Below are 20,832 nucleotides of genomic sequence, written 5' to 3' on the forward strand. Positions count from 1 at the left end.
GAACTATCTTCCCATAGATGACCATATGGTCATTGAAGAGCTACACTGAAAAGGCAGTGTGGGGCAGCTTGCAATGCCTCTGGCTGTAGGGAAATAGAGGTGTCAGGTCTCTGGTTGTCATTAACCCTACTCCTTCTAGGGGCAGTAAATTCAGTTAAAAGAATGAAAAAAAAATTATTGAAAACAACAGTAACAATTCCCCCTTCCCCAGATATTGGGTCCCAGCTTACAATGCTTCATCTTGATCTGGGTGTTTTAGAGTCTCACAAGGTTGAATGTCTATAATAAAGATTTGAATGCCCATGGGTCACAGTTAATTTATTTTGGCCCCTGTACTATGAACAAACAGCTTACCATTTCCTCGTAAAGCATCCTTGAAGAAGATAACACAGTGGGAAGCATTGGTGAGTGCCTCCATTACTTTCTTATCGAGAACACATGATGAAGCAAAATATACAGGTACAGTCTTTGGAGTTCCACCGTTGCCTTTAGCCCCGCTCTGCAGTGTGAAGTCGGTCACAAATAACCAAAACTCCCTTTGACCAACAAAAACACTACATTTTACCTAGGGTTTCAAAAAGAAAGGGCAAAACATTTTCATTTAATTATAATACAATTTGATTCAACTAATAGCAGAACTGAAGACTAAAACACCTCCGTCTTCTCATAACAAACAAAACTCACTGAGACCATGATGTTTAGAGTTTCGACAGGAAGAGAAGTGAGGGTTAGGACAGGATTAGTTAACATGTGTTAACCCTTTCGCTGGCACAGATTCAGACTAACATCTTTTATCTTAATTTAGCTGGTCGACCTGAGTGGGGAGTCTGGGGTTACCTCAACCAGCTAGTGTTATAATACAATTTGCTCCATCCACACTAGAGTTTTAAAATATATTAGTTAAAATGTGTTAGCTAGCAACATTTTAAAAATACACCTTTTATGCCAGTCTGGACAAGGCCTTGTATGAGCTTTGTAGTTAAAAAAAAAAAGTCTGACTGACGTTATTCCTACATAAGCAAATATTGTCATCAGACTCTCTCATATGCACCATTACCTGAGTAACAGCTGCTATATGTTACAAAATTGGATGTTTTTCTTACTGATGAACAAATAGCATCTTTCAAAAATTTTGAAAAATACATCTAATTATAAACTAAATTATTCATAAAGAGTTCTGAGAGAAACGAGGGAATCAACCCTGATTACATAAGTCTTCTGCCTGTTTAGGACAGGGAGAAATATATTCTGGTATTGCTAAAATAAGCAACATGAAAACAGATGATGTCACAGCCAAAATACCTACACTTTATGTTAGACTTCATATCTGAAAACATGATTACCAGTAGCTCATTAGTGTTTTAACATGTTTCACATTACTTTGATGAACAAACTAGACAGATGGATATTAAATTTATTAAAAGATCTACCAAGATCAGCTGGGCTAAAGTTTGGCAATTTGCGTTTTCTTGTGTCTGTTTGCAAAGCTTTTGTAATTCTCTGTGTGTTCCCAATCCACTTTAAATGCTTCAGTGTTTTATTTTATATCTACAATTCATGCAAAGAGAGCACTCAGGAGCAGCTCTATAATAATGAAATAGTGTATAATAATGATAGAGAAAAGAGATTTTTAGGTAAATAAACTTAATTTAGATCCAAGTATTCAAGGAAATATAAACATTGTATAACTTTTTTTCTGAAGGATTTATGATTTTTTTAAAACAATACTTCAAAGCTTAGATAATATGGTGATGGGTGCTACCAGAACATTATGTATAGATATAGCCTTTTAATTTTCAAGAATACATTAAAATTTTTATTGAAGCATATAAGTAGAAGATACTCTGCAAATATCTTTATCATCTCAATTATTTATTGGAGTTTAACTCTAACTTCTTCCACCTCACCTCCCGCCCCAAGAGAATGTCTACATTTCTAAAAATAAAGACATATGAACTCGTAAAGCCACATTCATCTATTACAGGTTATGAGACAACGAGAACCTCAGCTCTTATTTCCAACAGCAAATTAAACCTGAAAAATCAGACCCTTTAAAACTAACCGTTTGTTCATATTAGTAGCTCCCAGAACAAATACACTGATTGGAAATGGTAGTTGGCAGAATTCATAATTCAGATGCAACAATTTAATCTGGTTCCTTAGTATATGTTTTTTTATTGTACTTATCCCCAAGTTCCCTCTGTAACAGCTACATGCATCTGATCATCTTCCACATGTGCAGAGTTTTAAAACAGTCTCGAAAAACTGACTTTTACAGCTGTCACATGAGAGTTACCCCAGAGCTTTTAAAAGTTGGTCTTTAGAGGTACACAACAGAAGAGTCAGCCAAAAAGTAAAATAACAACAACAGTAATAGTCACAAGTCACTGTAAAATCATCGTCTTTGTATGTGTGACAATTTGTTCTGAACAGAAAGGAAACAACAGACAAACAGCAGCAGGATTGAGTTATAAAAAAGGACAACTCCTCAAGCACAGATGGAATATATTTCCTCATTTTCCTTTTCTACCACAGTACTTGTTCTGAATAAATAAATAAATAACAACAGGCATATTTCCATTCCCCTTTCACCCAAATAAGACATTGCAGAATACCAATCAAGTGGCTATTTGGACTGAACACTGCTGCTTTTTAAAATACGGTAATATAAATGAACTACAAAATGTACACAATTCATACAGAGTATTTTCCCAGTTCTGAATAACGAGCCTGAAGAAGACATTAAAACTGATTCAAGGTCCTCACTTCACATTTTATTGCACAATAATCTTGCGTGTGAAGAACAACTCCTCTTGGCAAAGACTGAAGCAATCAACAAGTTGCTGCATGTGACATTTTATTTCTGGAAGGATTAGATGAGTGACACACAAACAGCAGGTAAGTTACATCCTGAGAGCAGCTATCCAAAAGTGAAACATTTTTCATTACCTTTGTAGCAGAGTTTTCCAATAATTTATGAGTCCTTACCTTGTTAATTCACAGAAGTCTAATGCATACAGTTAATTAGTGAATGATCACTTACAACAACAACTGGCTTATCAAACATTTTAACAACATGGAAGTATATATAGGTCTTTCCTAGTAGGCACATGAAAATTCTTCAAAGAAATGTACATCCCAGCATAGTTGATCTCTTTTCTAAGTAAGTCACCAGGAACTTCTAGAATAGGATACTGCTACACAATATTGATTCAGATATAGGCACATCTAAAATCAATGATCTCCGAATCAGTCAACCAGTTACAAACACAATCTACTTTTCTGTGATTAAAACAATTTTTAGAGGAAAGTTTCTTTTTTTGTTGTTTGTTTGTTTAAAAATAGGGCAGGGAGACAAATCTGTGTATCTAATTCCCCTACTGATGCCCTCAGGATCTCATAATTTCATCTTGCTTTAAGACCCACACAAATGCCCATGCCATTTAACTTGGGGAAATCCTCATTGAGCAATAAAAGGCACTAATGTCTCAGGAGTCAATTGTGCTGCTTGCCTAAGTATCAGATTATAACCCATGAGCCCTGGAAGCAAGAGATGATTTTTGACCTGAAACTGAATTCAGCTCTGTGTCATGGTGGTGGGGAGCACTTCCAGTTTCTTAGCTGGTCCTGTTAGAATTAAATCCCTTCAAATTTCCTTATCTTTGTTCATTATTTTTGTTTGACACTATTTTTCTTGTCAACGAATCCTCCATCTACTGCATATTCAGTAGTCTGGAGAAAATCAGTAATGCAAAATCCCTTTAACTACTGATACAGAGGGGTGAGCATCACTTTGGAAAAAAAAAAATCCAGAAGTAGAAAATCCAATGTGGATGGCAGACAGATTTACCTAAGAGCTCCTCCTTTTTACTAGTAGATTAGAGAAGCTAAATTCTGCTCTTGGGTGCACCTGGATGACTCCCCTTGAAGCGAGGGGGAGCTGCCCAGTAGCACACAAGGACAGAATTGCTCTCTTTCTATACCCATCATCTACCAAAGTCTGCACTCAGATGTACCACTGAATGGGGGCTTCTCAGGTGCATCTGAAGGCAGAATTTAACTGTAAAACAGATTCTCTTTTTGGTTGTCACTGCAGATCCCGACTGGTTTCAATGGGAGCTGCCTGGTCATATATAAGGTGAAAATTTGTCCCATGACAAACAGCACTTGATTCAGAAGAAATTAGTTTTCTAACCTAAACAGAAGCAAGACCAAGTAGAACAGTTCTTCTTGCTGCCCATTCACAGGGATACCCTACCTACTGATAGTTCCACTCAGACAGCTCTTGAAGAGCATCTGAAAAGTAAATGTTTTATCTAAACACAGCAAATATCTGCTTCTTCACACACATTACATTGGTTTTAGTACATTTAATTGCTAAAAAGTAAAATTACCTGCAGCCTTCGATATATAACTTGTGCCCAAAAGCTACAACGTTGATTAAAATCACCAATCTGCCATACAATTTAAAACAGAAGATTAGTCAAAGATGGTATTATAAATCTATTACATTAGTAATACAAAATACCTGTTATTGCACTTTTAAAAAAGTTACCTGAAGAATTTCCTTTAGACTATGCACAGTTGGGGGCAGGTACAAATTGGAAATCTGTCCTTCCTCACCTACATTGACATGTCTTGGATCAGGCTGAGCCGTAAGAATGTAACAAAAGCTGGGAGGAGGAAGGTTAGTTTTAATCTGTTGAAAATAAATTAAAAAAATGGGAACCAATTAAAAGTATTTTAATATGAACAATAATGATAAGTAATAATACTTAGGACTTACATCACACATTTTCAAAGTGCTATGCAAACATTTAACTGATACAACACCCCTGTGAAGTAGGAACTGATGAAAATTTAATGTTTTCATGTCACAAGTGAAATCAGTTTGTAAGAGTCATCCTTTTTCCTAATTTGACATTGATCCATAGCTCAAAAATATCACACAGTTTGGCACAATGGACAACCACTATGACTACTTTGTGACAGGGCAGTTTTGAGAGTTACGAATTCTATGATTTTCATGTTTTCAAAAAAATGTGTGACTTCTGAGACTTCGGGATTTTTTTGTATGTGGGTGGGTGACAGTAAACAGCTGAAGCAGCTTTACTGAGAATGCTGAAAGCTGCCAAGTTAAATCCTGGGCAGCACAGAGAGAAAATGGAGAACAGCAGCAATTCAGCAACAACATGAACTTTTCTCTCTGCTAGGACCAGCCCTTATTTCCCTTAAACTGTTATGTGATGGAATAACCACACTAGCAATCCCCATTCAGAGAGGCCTCAAACTGGAATAGCTTCTCAGGATGCAGGGTCAGCTCTATACTTTTATTTTTATTTACCAGTTTGTAAAATTCTACTCTGGGGATGTTGTTTAGGAGTTAATAAAGCACTTTATATAATAAAGGAAAGCTGGATTAATGAAAACAGCTGTTCAGCCATTAAAAAGTACTTCCACATAAGAAAAAAAATGTCAAAACAAGATGTTTCCTTTTGAATATATCAAAAAAGATAGTTTGGTGTATGTATGGCACAAGAGAAGTCTATTCCAGAGACCTCTTCATACAGTAACATTTTATTATTCATATTTTTAATTATATCTAAAGAATGTGCTTTCTAGGCACATTTATATCAATAACAAATGTATCAAAATTAAACAACATACTGCCAAAAATTGGAAGCAATAATAAACTTCATTGTGGCATCTTCAAATATTAGAATCCTAGGTTTGTGAAATACACTTGAAGTGTATGACAATGGAAAGTTTCCTCTCTATTGATTATTTATTTATTATTATTTATTAAAGTAAAAGAATTTAAAACCAAATAAAAGTTATAACAATATTACACAACATTTAAAAGTTCTGCTCCATACATAGATGCTCCCACTGCTGCCTACTTGTTGCAGCACATACATCAATCAATCTTTTTGAGACTTGTGAAATACCTAGATTGTATGAGGGGTGAATCAAGGACAGACCAGTAGTTTTATTCAGAATTGGTCTTGCTTTTTTAGGTTAAGTCAGAACTTTAATGGTATTATTTTAAAACATCAGGGTTTTAATTTTGTTCTCCAATGTAAACCCCTTAGCAATGTAAAAAGTATGTTGTAGCGAAGAGATTCATGGGATTTTTTCCCTGGAGTAACAAACGATCACCTTTTCAATTTCCTTTGTGTTGGTTACTTTTTTCCCCATGGGTACGTTTCTTTATTTTTAAATCATGCACACCCAATTTATAAATCTGTATAGCACCTAACACAATGGGGCCCTGCCCTGGATGAGACCTCTAGGTTCTAATGTAATGCACATAATTAAATAACACCAAAACCTTCTCTCCAACATGAGAGTTATACAGGAATACCAGAACAGCATAGGCACCTGATTCTCAATCATTAAAACAACAACACATCTCAAAACTTTCCCATCAGAGTAATACTCCCAAACAACACACAATAGACAAAGTTTCTTTTCTGAATATAATATCAATTAAGGGAAATTAACAGATAAAATCCCAGATTTGCAGTGCACATTAGCATCACATTTTAGTTTGAAATTCACAGAAATGCTCACACTATTTTTTATTATGCCAAGATTGTTTTAGTGCTCAGTTAAACCTCCAGATGATAATCTTTACGCAGGATGAGTACCACAATCAGAATCACTCCAGCATGCAAAGGAAGTTAGAACAGCCCTTACTTTGACCTGTAGAACGGTCCTGTCCTTGCTGAGTTCTACAGTTATATTTTCTGGTTTGCCTTCATAGCATCTGATCTAATTCGTATTTCCTGTAGAAGGAGAGGACTACCAAACTAGCGACCAACGCTGTATTCCACCATGACGTGTAAAGAGAGTACACATGGAGTACACATCTACAGTGGTGGATGAGCAGTGGCGGATTAGCCACTGGGCCAACAGGGCCTGTGCCCGGGGGCCCTGGAAAAATGTACACCCCCATGTGCTGGAGGGGATAAGGGGGGACTGCAGGCAGAAGGGGTGGGGAGGAGACCCTACAAAACAGTAATCCGCCTCTGTGGATGAGATCAAGGTGTTGGTCTAGGGCAGGGGAGGCCAACCTGAGCCTGAGAAGGTGCCAGAATTTACTAATGTACATTGCCAAAGAGCCACAGTAATACGTCAGTAGCCCCTCATCAGCTCCCCCACCCCCCGCTCCCAAAACCTCCTGCCGGCTGGCGGCCTTGCCAATCAGCGCCTCCCCCTCCCTTCCTGCACCTCCCTATGAGCTGTTTCGTGGCATGCAGGAGGTTCTGGGGCGGGAGCGAGGGCAGGCTCCGGGGAGGGCAAGGGAAGGGGTGGAGTGGGGGCAGGGCCTGTGGCAGAGCCAGGGGTTGAGCAGTGAGCATCCCCCCAGCACACTGGAAAGTTGGCACCTGTAGCTCCAGCCCGGGAGTCGGTGCCTATACAAGGAGCTGCATATTAATTTCTGAAGAGCTGCATGTGGCTCTGGAGCCACAGGTTGGCCACCCCTGGTCTAGGGGATGGGGGTGGGCAGTTAGTCTAGAATGAAGGGAGAAGCACTAGAGCATAGCTGTATGGCTAAAGGGACTGGGAGAATCTGACAACCCAAACAAACATGTGCACACTATACGTACAAGACCTTTAATTTTGGATGAAGAAACACAGTTCAGTAAAATACACCTTACCGCTTCACAGTCTTGACTTTGACCAGGAACTTTTAGAGGCACTAATGGAGGCCACAAACTGTCTATCAGACTGAAAAGTCCCAATGCCCTTAGGAAAAAAAATACAACCTGATTCAAAATATTTTCAATTGAACATGCTGCATTAAAAAGACATTTAATTTGAATCTTCATATGATTGTGAAAACAAATCTAAGTCATATTTGTCATCAGATTGATTTTTGTGGGGCCTAATTTAACCCCCATGGTCTCTGCTGCAGAGCAAGAGAGAAAAAGAAAGATAATTAATTGCTAACTATCAAAGTTTCATTTAATTCTTTGCCTATAAAAAGATGCAATATTGATAAACACTGACACTGTACATGACACATATCAATCCAGTTCCTTATTCAAGAGTTTTCAATCTAGAATATTTGCAATAAGCAGAGTAAAACTAAATTTGCTGCTGAACTAAAAATGTTTGACTTTCTTGATTTTCTCTGACCTCAGAGGTCTACTGGCCATAGAACCTTATAAGAAAGCCAGGGTAGATGTGATATTCTAATGTACAAAACAAACAGGATTTTGTTTTTATTTTAGTTATTTTTAAAATAGCATCGAGCATTCATTATACATCATAAAGAAGCACAAATGGGCACAGTCCCACTTTATTTTTCCTTTGCATTTCATCCTTTATCCATTTTTTTAAATCTAAGTACTCTATTTTGCATTTAGAAACCTACATACAAAATGGACAAACCCCTTGAATAAGTGGACTGGGGTGAGACAAGTTGAGGGAAAGAGGAATAACGGTGGATGCAAATAAAAAAGAAATGAATATAATACTTTGCTCTTCTTTAATGTTTTCCATTCAAGGATCTCAAAGTGGATTATCAACATTCACAAAGCTGATTTTATAGTACTTTGTACACCTTTGATATCCCTCCTACTATTAGCTGTGCTTTTCAGATGGGAAAACAGTGGAACAGCAAAGTTGACTACATGTGTCTAGCAGAGCCAGGAGGAGAATCTAAGGGCTTGTCTACATTCAGGAAAGTTAAGACAAATTGAAAATTTATAGAAGTGTAAGTTAAAGCACATTAGTTACAGTGCATTAAAGCCCTGTTTGGTCACTCTCATTTATAAGTAAGGTGCCCTTGATGTTTGTGGGAGGCAGTGTGGTCTCATGGCTAGTGCAGGGAGCTGCATTTGGGGATTAAGCTACAGGAACCAAGGCAACCTTACTCCTGTATAAGAGACTATACATAGAGGTTTAATGCGTGCATGTGGAGGTCGCAAAGTAAGAGTGGAATAGTTAACACTGGCAATAAACTGTAGAAGCTCAGCTGCACAGATGACCCATGCCCTGCCTCCAACACCCAAGGGATGATTCTGTCTCCTCCCAGAGGCTGTGTTGGTGCCTCACACAGGAGGTGTGAAGTTTGCTCTTATTACTTACATTTCACCAGGGAAGGGTAACTGACTTTTCTGTGTACAATGGGAAGCAGCCTATCTTGCTTGAACTAGAAGCACCTAATCGCTACTCTGAAACCTAATTGCACAGTAATTCACACCACTTGTTTACAAATCAGGGAAACAAAATTACTTAGCAACTGTCTATCTACTAAATATCTTGGCTCCACACTTTCCTTTGATGTTATTAGTCAGACTAGTGGCATGGGGGTTATAATACCAGAGGGATCTGCAAAGGTAGAAATCAAGTTGTGCTTCTCTCTCTCCCAGGCTGGAAATTCTGTTTTGGAGCTGTTATTTGTGAATGCTGGGGGAGTATCAGTCACTGCCCCCTTCCAAAGGGCCTGCTTCCCCACCCACATGGAATCCAGAAGGCATTGTATTTGCATATCGACACTCCAAACAGTCATGGACTTTGCTTCCTAGGCAGTTGGGGAGAAGGGATTGGAAACCACACAGGGACTATATCCTCATCTTTGGAAAATGGTTTCCCCGAACAATGAATGAAATTAATCCTGCACAGCAAGCTGGTACAAGGCCTATGCAACCCTCATGTCCCACCTGAGCCCAAGTTTCAAGGATTGAGGGGTGCACAGGCTGTGTGTATGCAGGCCCTCTGGAAAAGGCTGTATGTCACACAACACTGGTAGCACTTGCTATGGAACCAAGTCAGCGTGTGCAACTACAGTGGGATCTGCGCTAGAGTGAAGGGTCAGGGTTGACCCAGTGAGTAAGGAATTTCTTTCACTGTATAATAAGAAAGGTGAACTCCCTGCACATTTGCTCTGTGTTTGTGCATGGTAGTGGAGGGGGGAATAATGGCAATTTTTTTTTTTTTTTTACATGTTTGTGACAATGTTTTTGAATATTTTTATGACAAAAGAAACATGGACAAAATAAAAATAAGCAACAGGTGCAAGGAAAAAACCATCATATTTTAAATAATGTTCTTCTTACCTAAAACAGAAAGAATCTAATCTAATACTCTGTATTCTTATTTTTCCTACAAAAAAAGGGTTGAATCCCTTTTGTAAATTAAAAAGAAAACCCCTCAACTATGGAGTCATGACCAGCAACTCCATAACAAACTAAAAGATGTGCATGGAAAAAATCCTTCCATCCCACGCCGAATGCAGAAATATGTTGTCTATCGATAACCATAATGCACAAGGATGCAGGGAACAGTCATCTTATGACAAGGACCCCTCTCCATGTCAAATGCTCTCCCTTTCTCTTGCCCTGAATCTTTCCAGCTCTGCTCACAGCCCATACAAGTAGGAACTGTTCAGGTTTGTTTTTACATCCATTATACTTGAAAATCATTATTTACAACTTTACTCTGAAAAGTTGAACATGCTGCCTCTTTTTCTGTAGATCAGTAAACTCCAACTGTCCTGTCTGAACCCTCAGTTCTGGTTGAGGTTTTAATAATCCCTATTGTTAAACAAGTTGAACACACGGTTGACAGAACGAAAAAACACCACCACCACAAATGAAACCACCACCTCCTGCATATGCAAAAGTAACTCATGACCTATTTAATAAATCATCTTAAACCACTGAATGGAACAATTACTAGAAGATAGATGCTGATATGAACAATAACAGAGACAAGTAGCTGCCACCCCCACCCCCTTGGAATAAAGAATGTGCTGCCCCGTTCTGAGGCTGCTTTCATTTATACACCTAACCACCTCCCTCCCCAGTTTCACATTTCAGCAGTGTAATCAGGAAACACAACCATCTTCTGTTTCTTACCTTTTGTCTTTTAGTGTGTATGTGTGGCGTAATCTGTGATTTTTGATAAAGAAGGTAGATATTATTGACATCTGTTTAACAGATGGGTGAGCTGAGACTTTGACTTTATTGACACTACAGACATTTTTGATAAATTTCTCAACACTGCTAACACCAGCAACATTAGAAGCTCTAATATAGACAGGTGTTTAGCTGCAGACAATCTTTTGGCACCATGTCACCTTACCCTGCCGGGAGAAAGTTTAACTGATGCACTTGAAGCTGTTGACTATGTTTCTAGATTAGATCTATATTAGTTTTTCTGCAGCAAAATGCAATTTATAAATATTTTTACTTAAAAATCATGACACAGCAAATTCAGGAGAAAATGAGACAGGATAAAGAGAAAGGATAAAGACCAAGACAGACAAAAGAAGAAAAGGACAAAGAAGAAAGAAGGGAGAGAATGGGTCTACGAACTAGTAAAATGTAAGAAGCTAGGTAATGTAGTGTAATGGTTGCAGAAGGGGACAGAAAGCAGGAATCCTGGGTTCCATCCCAAGGTCTGCCATAGGCTTGCCATGTGGACTTGAGCAAGTTACTTAAACCTCTTTGTTTCTCAATAAACTCCACTATAATGGGCATAATATAGACCTACATCACAGTGGTGTTGAAATTAATACCTTTAGAGTGTTTCAGGATCCCCAGATGAAAGGTGCAATAGATCTACATGTCCTGATCACAGCTAGAATTGGAAGAGAAAGTCATATATGAAGACAATATTCTTCTTTCATTTCCAGCTAGAGAACGCACATCTTGTGAGAAAACTTGATCTCATGAGACTTCCAGCCCTGTCTACAGGCCAAAGACATTAGGATATTTACTCAAATTGAATCTTCAATCTTTTGGCTTACTCATCAATACTAGAGAACACAGTAGCGAATATCTGGCATACACACCATCTTTCTTTTGGCTAAACCACCCTGTCAGTTTTCCAGGGAAAAGACCATCCGTATCGTAGAACACATATATTACCTCAAACATGTTCAGTGGAATACACTTAATGAAACAGAATATGGTACCTGGATTTGGCAGCATCAGGGATACTGGAGAAGTGCAGCATAGAAAATCTAAAGTCGTGGCTGCTGGAAAGCACAGAGATTACACAATTCCTTGTAGGAACTGGCATCGGTACCTCTACCAGTCCATGGTGCTGACCTGAATTTTATGGGTTAGTAGTTATGACTTGCTGCTGATCGCATCAAACCAGAAGACTACAGGGTACGAGAACTCAGAGAGTTCTGTATCAGGAGAGGACTCTCTGGGTGCCTGGCAAAAACACTTGCACTGAGGACAATACCAAATTGATAAAAACTTTATTGAGATTAACAAAAGAATAATAAATGCTATGAAATTTATGACTGCAAAACAGTGAAATAATTCCAACCCCCCTAGTGGTAACATTCCTATTATAAGTTCTTTAATTTAACATACTCACGTCCTTCCTTGAGGACTCGGTAATAGGAGGTGAAGGACCAGCCTTACTCCTGGCATGCCCAAAAACACGATGGTGCTGGCTTCCCCAATAGTTAGAAATGTTGAGTAGTTATACTATACTACACAAGCGGAGCTGAGAGCATGATAGAAGATAGAATGATAGGTAGATAAAAAGATAGTCTATAGAATATAGGAGAACAAAGAAAAGAAAGAGCTAAAGACTAAAAGAGCGCTGAAAGAGCTACAAGCTAAAAGACTGCTAAAAGAGCTCAAGACTCTTCATTACAAGGTATTTTATAGGATCCTGACACTATGTAATTCAGGCCCAACCTATTATACCCAAAACTTATTTGCGTACCCTAAGAAATGTATGGGTACCCTTATTCTGTATGTTAGTGGATTATGACACTTAATCTCTATAAATTAATAAGGATTATCTCACTCCAAAAACCGCCAACCTAGGCTCTCTTGGTGACTTCCAGGTTGTGGTATACTCTGCAGTTACCAACCGGTTGCAGATGCCAGATAAACCTGTTCAGTGTTGTATACACTGTTGGTTCCCCAAAGTTCAGGGACCATTCCTATCCATTCCTATGTGCCAAAGGTTACCAGCTTTTATGCTGACTTACTCTTAACTGATTATACTTTTAGCTATTTAGCGGATCTTACCGGATATAGGCCGGTAGGCTTCTTGCATTTCAGCAAAACTTATTCTATGTATAATTATTAGGAAACACGTATCATATGCCTCAACAAATCCTAAATTCATAGGAATTAATACTGATAAATATAAGAATGAAAAGGATTAATTCAGAAAGAGAAACATATTATTTGATACGGCTGTCTGGATTAATAGGATATATTAGCTAGCAAAGTAATCCTATGGGCTATAATGGGGCCTGCAGAGCTTCTTCATCTAGTTGCTGAGTAGGATAATTATTGCTTAACTGAGCCTCTTATAACAAATATAAGTCTTATTTCCAGCAATATAGACATACAGGCCCTGCAACCCCAGCATACACTAGAGAGAAGCTAAACTGCTCTTAGAAAGCAATGGTCTTCCACTGTCTTTGAAACTTTCTGAAATTACAGAACAAAAAATCTCTCTTCAATACTGCAATAAAAATCGCAAGAAAATGTTTTATTTCACCTCTTTCCCCCCCAGCTTTAGTAAAAAAATATTACAGAAAGAAATATTTTTAAGACACAGGTGTTTGGGTTTTTTTTGCTTGCATCAGGCAAATATTACAACACACAAAAATAATATTAAGGGGGGGGTGGAAGCAATTACTTACCTTCCATGAAAGATTTCCATTTGTTCAACACTAAAAACAAATCCACCCCCCAACCCCATCCCACACACGGCATAAATCTGAACAGTCAAAAGACAAGGCAAGCCAAATGTAAATCTGTACTTGCCAGTCAGCACTGCTTCCTCAACTTCCCTTGTTATGCATAGTCATTGGAGAATGTATGACATGAAACAATATACACTCTTAGATTTCAGCTCTCCATACACCTATGGGAGCCTGGGGGGAGGAGGAAGTCAAAACCTGGAACTAATAACTCAGTATTTCAGTCAAATTGTACTTTTTTTCTGTTTTTGTTAACTTTAGCTAGTGTGATTACATTCTTTATGGGACATTAGAAATTACACATACTGCATGGAATAATTTGGATAGTGCTAACCAAAAACTAAAATCCATATCACATCACTGAGAGACTGAAATGCTTTCTTATACCATATGAGGCCATTTTGTACTCTCAGATATACATATAGGTGGTGGTGATAGATAATAAATATATCCTCACAAGTTTAACGGGCCACTGACAACCTAATCAATAATCAAAGTTTGTTAAAGGAAATAGAATACACTCAATTAGAAACTAAATTAGTTTTGATAATCTATGCAGTTATTAAAAACAGTAAAGAGTAAAAGTATCTTAAAACATTAACTTATTTAAGTTATGCTTTAAACTGAGGCACTCAACTTATAACCACAGCAATTACTAAATGGTTTCAAGGACCTCAAAACCTCAGGGAAGTGGGCGGTTCCTTTAGATGGCACTCTTTCGGAGGAGGAAAAACCAAAATGAAGGAAATTACAACTTCCTTGCTCTCTGGCCATTGCATGTTTCCTGTTACCATCCAGCAGTTGAAGAACCATCTTTGATGGCAGTTACCAGTCATCTATGTGGTCCTGCATAACTAACCATGTCTTTTTAGAAAGCCAGTATGTGAAACAGAGTATTAGAAAAAGTAAATCAGAGCGAAGGGTTGGAAGAAAAGATAAGGGAGAGAGAGACACTGAATTTCAGGAAGGGCTAATTTCATTTGATGTACTGACTAATACTAACACTTGTAGCTAATTTACATAAAGATTAAGATATGTGTGACAAGACCTCATGCAATAGGTGCCGACTATCCATGGGAAAAAAATAGTGGGTGCTCAGCACCCACCGACAGGCAAGCGGATCAGCTCCTCCCCCTCAGTCCCTCCCACCAACCGGCGGGCCCCACCCATCAGTTCCTTCCCCTCCCTCCCAGCACCTTCTGCCCATCGCGATCAACTGTTCAGAGGCATGCAGGAGGTGCTGGAGGGGAGGGGGAGGAGCAGGGGAAGGAGGCGAATGGGGCGGGAAGAGGTGGGGTGGGGGTGGCGTCTTGGGGAATGGGTGGAGTTAGGGTGACCAGATGTCCCATTTTTGGGGGGACTTTTTCTTATATAGGCGCCTATTACCCTCCACCCCCTGTCCCGTTTTTTCACAGTTGCTGTCTGGTCACCATAGGTGGAGTGAGGGTGGGACTTGGGGCAGAGAAGGGGGGTAGAGCACCCCCCGGGAACTCAGGAAGTCAGTCCTCTGCCTCATACAGAACATAAACTGCTCATCATAGACGGTCAGGCATAATCAAATAAATCGTATTTCTATAGTATTTCCCATCAGAGGAGCTCATAATGATTTAAAAATACAGTTCTGCCAAAACTTTTTTAGCCAAAAAATGCAGATTCAGGCTGACTGAATTTTGCATTCACCAAATTGTTTCAGTAAAAAAAAAAAAAAAAAAAAAAGTAAAAAAAAAAACCCCCTAAATGTTTTGTTTTGACATTTTCAAAATAAAACACTTAGATTTTTTGATTCAAAACAAAAAGTTGTTTAATTTTATTAAAAAATAAAAAGCGTTTATAAGAGCTCGAAAACTAAACCAAACACTTTATTTTAGGTCAAACATTTGTTTGACCCAAAATTATTTTTTCCCTTTTTAGCTCACTGAAAATTTTGATTTTTTGTTTCAGGTCAACCCAAAAAGATTTTTCCCCGCAAAACAGCCAGTGAACAACAAAACCAGTTATCTGCACAGCTCTATTCAGAAACACTGGGTAAAATCCCCACCGAAGTCAATGGCTAAAATCCCATTAAGTTCAGTGGAGCCAGGATTTCGCCCATCAATGAGGTAAACTTTACAACAACTTCCAAACATAGGTATTGTCATAACAGACCACAGGACCAGCTAGTTCAGCATCCAGCCTTTGACAGAGACAGAAGGACTAGATGTTTCAGAGGAAGATGCAAGAAACCCTGGAGTGAACAATTATGGAACAAACTGCCATAAGAAAAGTTTCTTCCCAAACCCCATCAATAATGTAACTTTGGAGGTCTGCATTATCTATAGAAATGTCTAATCCTTTTTTGAATCATGGTAAGCTTTTAGCACCAATTATATCTTTTAAAGCGAGTTCCCAGGCTAGTTAGGGATCATGTTAAAGTATTTCTTTTTATCACTTTAAAATTTGTCTTTGTTTTGTTGATTATGCTTTTATATTCTGAGAAAGAATAACTAGAAGAAATGGTTACTCATCCTGTGTAGTCACTGTGGTATTTTGAGATGTGTCCCCTTATGGGTGCTGCACACTAGGTACACTTGTGCCCCCTGCACCTTTGATCGGAGAGTTCTCATAGCAATGTGCGTTCGGCCCACATATGTGTATTACTCAGCCTCATGCTCCCTGACGTTGTTATATAGCACCACACACGCGAACCAGACTCAGTTCCTTCTCTACTGTGAAGCTCTATAGCAAAGAACTCCGAAGCAGAGGAGAAGGAAGGCAGGTAGTGGAGCACCAACTGAGGGACACATCTTGAAGAACCACTTATTGAACAGAGTGAGTAACCATTCCTTCTTCTTCAAGTAGTGTCCCTACACTAGGTGACTATGGAGCAGTTCCCTCTAAGCAAGAGGGGGCTTCAGAATTGAGTCCAATACCAAGAAAGTATAGTGAAGCTGAATGCAGCATGAGAAGCTCAGTCATGAGCTATGGCGTGATGCTCAGCAAACATATGTATAGAGACACAAGTCACAGCGCTACATATTTCAATGATGGGAACATTTTTGAGAAAGGCTTTAGAGGTAGAAATAGACCTTGTAGAGTGAATTTGTATGTGCAAAGGTGCTTGGATATTGCAAGATTGATAGCAAGAACTAATACAATCGGATATCCATTTGAAAGTCTTTGTTTAGAGACTGCAGACCTCTTTGTCTGCAAGCGAGACAAATAATTTGGGAGTCCATCTGAAAGGTCTAGTCTTGTCAAGATAGAAGGCCAGGGCTCTCCTTACATCAAGCATGTACAACAGCGCTTCTTCTTTGCTTAGGTGAGGTTTAGGATAGAAGATCAGAAGGTCAATGGGTGAGTTAAGATGGAACTTGGAAGATATTTCTGGTAAAAACTTGGGATGTGGTTATAATGTCATCTTGTCCTTGAAAAATAATTTGAAAAGGGGGTATGCCATAAGGGTCCCTATTTTCCCAACTCACTGAACCAAAGTGAAGACTATTAGAAATGTTGTTTTAATTGATAAATGGAAGAGTGAGCAGGTAGCCATGGGTTCAAATGGTGATCTTGAAAGGCATTTAAGAACCAGACTGAGGTCCCAAACTGGAGTAGGACTCCTGATTGGCAGAAAGAGATTTCCAAGCCCCTTGAAGAACCTCATGGTCATTGGGTGGGCAAATCTGGAATAACCTTCGATTGGAGAATGGAAAGCCAAGATAGCTGCCTGGTGGACTCTAATGGAGCTTACTGACAGGCTTGTGTTTTTTAGTTCTAGGGTATAGGTCAGTATAGCTGGCAGCAATGAGATTGTTGGAGGAATGTGTTTGAAGTCACACCAGCAGGCAAATCTTGTCCAATTTTGTAAGTAAGTGTAGCATGCACACTGGTTTTTTTTATGTGTAATAGCACTCTCTTTACTTCCTCTGAGCAGGTTGTTTCTAATCCCATGAACCATCTACCATCCATGCGTTGAGATGAAGAAGTCCAAAATTGGGGTGAAAGATCTTCCTGCCTTCCTGGGAAAGGAGATCAGAAGTGGCCTGGAGAGTGATTGGTGAGTAAATGGCTAGCTTTATCAGGTAAGAAAACCACGTTTATCTGGGCCAGATCAGAACTATTAGAATAACTCTGGATTTGGCCTTTTTTATTTTGAGTAGAACTTTGAATATTAGAGGAGTTGGGGAAAATGCATACTGTGGACCCAATGACCACTGAAGATGAAAGGCGTCCCCTAAGGAATGGTGATTCAGCCCACATCTGGAGCAGAACTGGGCACACTTCTTGTTCATTGCCAATGTAAATAGCTTTATTTGCGGGGTGCACCATTGCTGGAATATGTGTTGTAGTATGACGCATGGTATTCAATGAAGTACCTGTTGAGTGTGTCTGCGGTCACATTCTGAACTCCTAGAAGGTAAGCTGCTGTGATGACAATCTGATTGGGTATGCACCAATGGCAAAGCTTGACAGCCTCAGCACACAGAGAGGGGGATCTTGCCCCTCCTTGTCACTTGATATAGAACATACAAGGCATGTTATCCAACAGGACCTTTATTTGTTTACACCTAATTAGTGATAAAAACTGGAGACAGGCATATCTGAGTTCCAGGAGGTTGATGTGCAGAGTGGTCTCCTGAGGCATCTACCTGCCTTGGGCTGAGTGTCCAGATGTGCTCCCCACCCTAGCAGGGATGCATCCATCATTATGACACTGTTGGGGAAGCGTGGGTGAAAGGGACTCCTGCACAAACATTCTGAGGGTCTTTCCACGAAATGAGTGATTCTTTCACACAGGTAGGTATGGACAGTAGCGTAGTGAGACTGTGATTGTTCAGTGCCACATAAACAGTTCTGAGCCACCCATGAAGGCAATGCATTCAGAGTCTTGTATGGTCTATAACAAAACTGCCAGCTGCCATGTGCCCCAACAGTTCTTGACTGGGGTCTGAGGGCTGATCTGGATTGTACTATGTTGGATATGGCCATGGATCTGTGCATTGGGAGGCAGGCTCTTGCCTCTATTGAATTTAGATAAGTGCTTATGAATTCTAACTTTTGCACGTGAGTCAAGGTGGATTTTTTGAATGTTCAATTGTAGGTCCAAGTTGAGTAAGAGGTCTACGGCGACACAAGTTGCCCATGAGTTTACATCCAAGGAGTGACCTTTCAGAAGCCAATCACCTAGGTAAGGGAACAAAAGAATTCCTTTTCTGCAGAGGTGTACTGCTACTACTGACATAATCTTCAAAAAGACCCTTGGGCAGAGGACAGGCTGAAAGAGAACAACCTGTACTGAAAAACAGTCATGTCCAACCGTAAAAGGTAGAACTGTTTGTGAAATGGGTGGATCGCTATATGGAAATATGCATCCTGATAGTCTAAGGCTGAGAACTAATCTCCCTGGTCCAGTGATGAAATTATTGCTGCAAGTATCACTATTTTGAATTTTTAAATCTTCATGTAAGTATTGAATAGCCTTAAATCTAGGATGGGTCTCCCACCACCATTCTTTTTTTGGAACCAGGAAATATCTGAAATAAACCCCCTTCCCTTTGTGCTGCCTCAGAACCAGTTCTATAACACCCAAGAGTAGGAGAGAGTCTATTTCTCGTCGAAGCTGGTTCTCATGAGAGGGGTCCCTGAAGAGGAATGGGAAAGGAGAGTTGGCAGGCAGAAGAGAGGTAACTTTTGTGTTGAGGTCTGTATGATCTCTGGGAGCTCGATAATTGGGTGGACAAGATTTCTGCACTGTCTGGGACTCACTAAACTTTTCTCTTGTGGGCACTGGGCAGGTGTATAGACACTGAGAAAATGCAAAGTAGCCTTGCAGTCCTTTAATGTGCATAGTGATTCGTCCGTGCTATAATCAAACAGTTTAATACCCCATCAAAAAGAAGGGCTTAAACCATATTTTGGACCTCCTTCGGATATCCTGAAAGCTGTCGCCAGGAGGCCCTCCTTCTAACTACAGCTGTAGAGATCGAATGAGTGGGAATATCAGCAGCGTCGAGGGAGGCCTGCAGAGATCTTCTGGTGAGCCACTGGTCTTCTACAATAATGGCCTGAAATTGCTCAGTATGTTCAGCTGGTAGATTCTCAATAAAAGAACTCAGCTTGGCATAATTTGTATGGTCATATTTAGCCATTAATGTCTGGTAGTGGCGATTCTGAATTGCAAAGTAGCTGACAAATATGATTTTTTTTTCCAGACAGATGTAGGTGCTTATGATCCTTGCCATAGGGCAAATATTCAGCGTGGAGCTGCCTTCTACATTCATTAAGCACATGAATCATCAAAGAGTTAGAAGAGGGATGAGAAAATAAAATTTATGAGTTCTTAGATAGGATATAATATTTCTTATCCACTCTCTTGCATGTAGATGGAATTGAAGCTGGGGTGTACCAAATAACCTTTGCAAGGTCTAGCAGGGCCTTCTTAACTGGCAAGGCACTGCAGCAGATGAAGCTATATGGAGGATGTCAAGGAGTTTATGATGTGGTTTTTTGCAGATCCCTCTTGAGGAAGTTAAAGAGTCCGCAGTTCTCTTGATGAATTGTTAAATCTCTTTAAAATCATTTGGAAGGGATGGAGGAGGTGGCATAACTCCTTCATCAGGTGACAAAGAAAAGATGTTGGCCAGTGGAGAGATGTCTTCATCAGCTCTAGCTTCCTGTTTCTCCCAGGTTTCTCCCTGAGGTTCCAGTCTCCTATAGAGGGAAAGTGATGAAGGTTGCCTATCTCTGTGATGGGTGGTGCTTGAGGCCCTAGAAAGGCTGGCCCTGGTGATATGCTGCCCAAGGGTCCCTGTATGGCCAATGAAGTGATGTATATGGCGTGGTGGCGGCATGCATGCATGCAAATGTACAAATGAGATGGTGGTCGAGGTTGTCTCTCGTGACTTCAGAGACTTCCGGAAAGGGGCCTCTATAGCGGTAGTGCCCAAACTTTTCCTGTTGTGCCCCCCTTACCAGTAATGAAATCTGTCCGTGCTACTCCTCCATTACTGCACAGTTGGCTCAGCAGAGGAGCTTAGGCTGAAGGCAGAGCTGGGGATGGAGGAGGAGCTGGTCTGGGGGCAGAGGGTGAATGAGGGCTGAGCTGGGCTGGGGGGGGACAGGGGGCTGAGTGGAGCTATGGCCGGAGCTGGGCT

General features: G+C 39.8%; 1 protein-coding gene across 4 annotated transcripts in view; it reads right to left on the minus strand.

Annotated features, from left to right (window-relative positions):
- Nucleotides 1-20,832, minus strand: part of SPIDR (scaffold protein involved in DNA repair) — a 332,345-nt gene that overhangs the window by 12,114 nt on the left and 299,399 nt on the right. For 3 of the 4 annotated variants that reach the window (XM_077810303.1, XM_077810301.1, XM_077810304.1), the window contains exons 12-15: nt 7,665-7,752; nt 4,556-4,699; nt 4,395-4,454; nt 355-565 (exon numbers count right to left, since the gene is read on the minus strand). In XM_077810303.1, the coding sequence (XP_077666429.1) occupies nt 355-565; nt 4,395-4,454; nt 4,556-4,699; nt 7,665-7,752 (503 nt within the window). The remainder of the gene's footprint in view (nt 1-354; nt 566-4,394; nt 4,455-4,555; nt 4,700-7,664; nt 7,753-20,832) is intronic. The other variant, XM_077810302.1, reaches the window with a different exon arrangement.

The sequence above is a fragment of the Eretmochelys imbricata genome, chromosome 2 (genome assembly GCF_965152235.1).
Source record: "Eretmochelys imbricata isolate rEreImb1 chromosome 2, rEreImb1.hap1, whole genome shotgun sequence".
Taxonomy (NCBI): domain Eukaryota; kingdom Metazoa; phylum Chordata; order Testudines; family Cheloniidae; genus Eretmochelys; species Eretmochelys imbricata.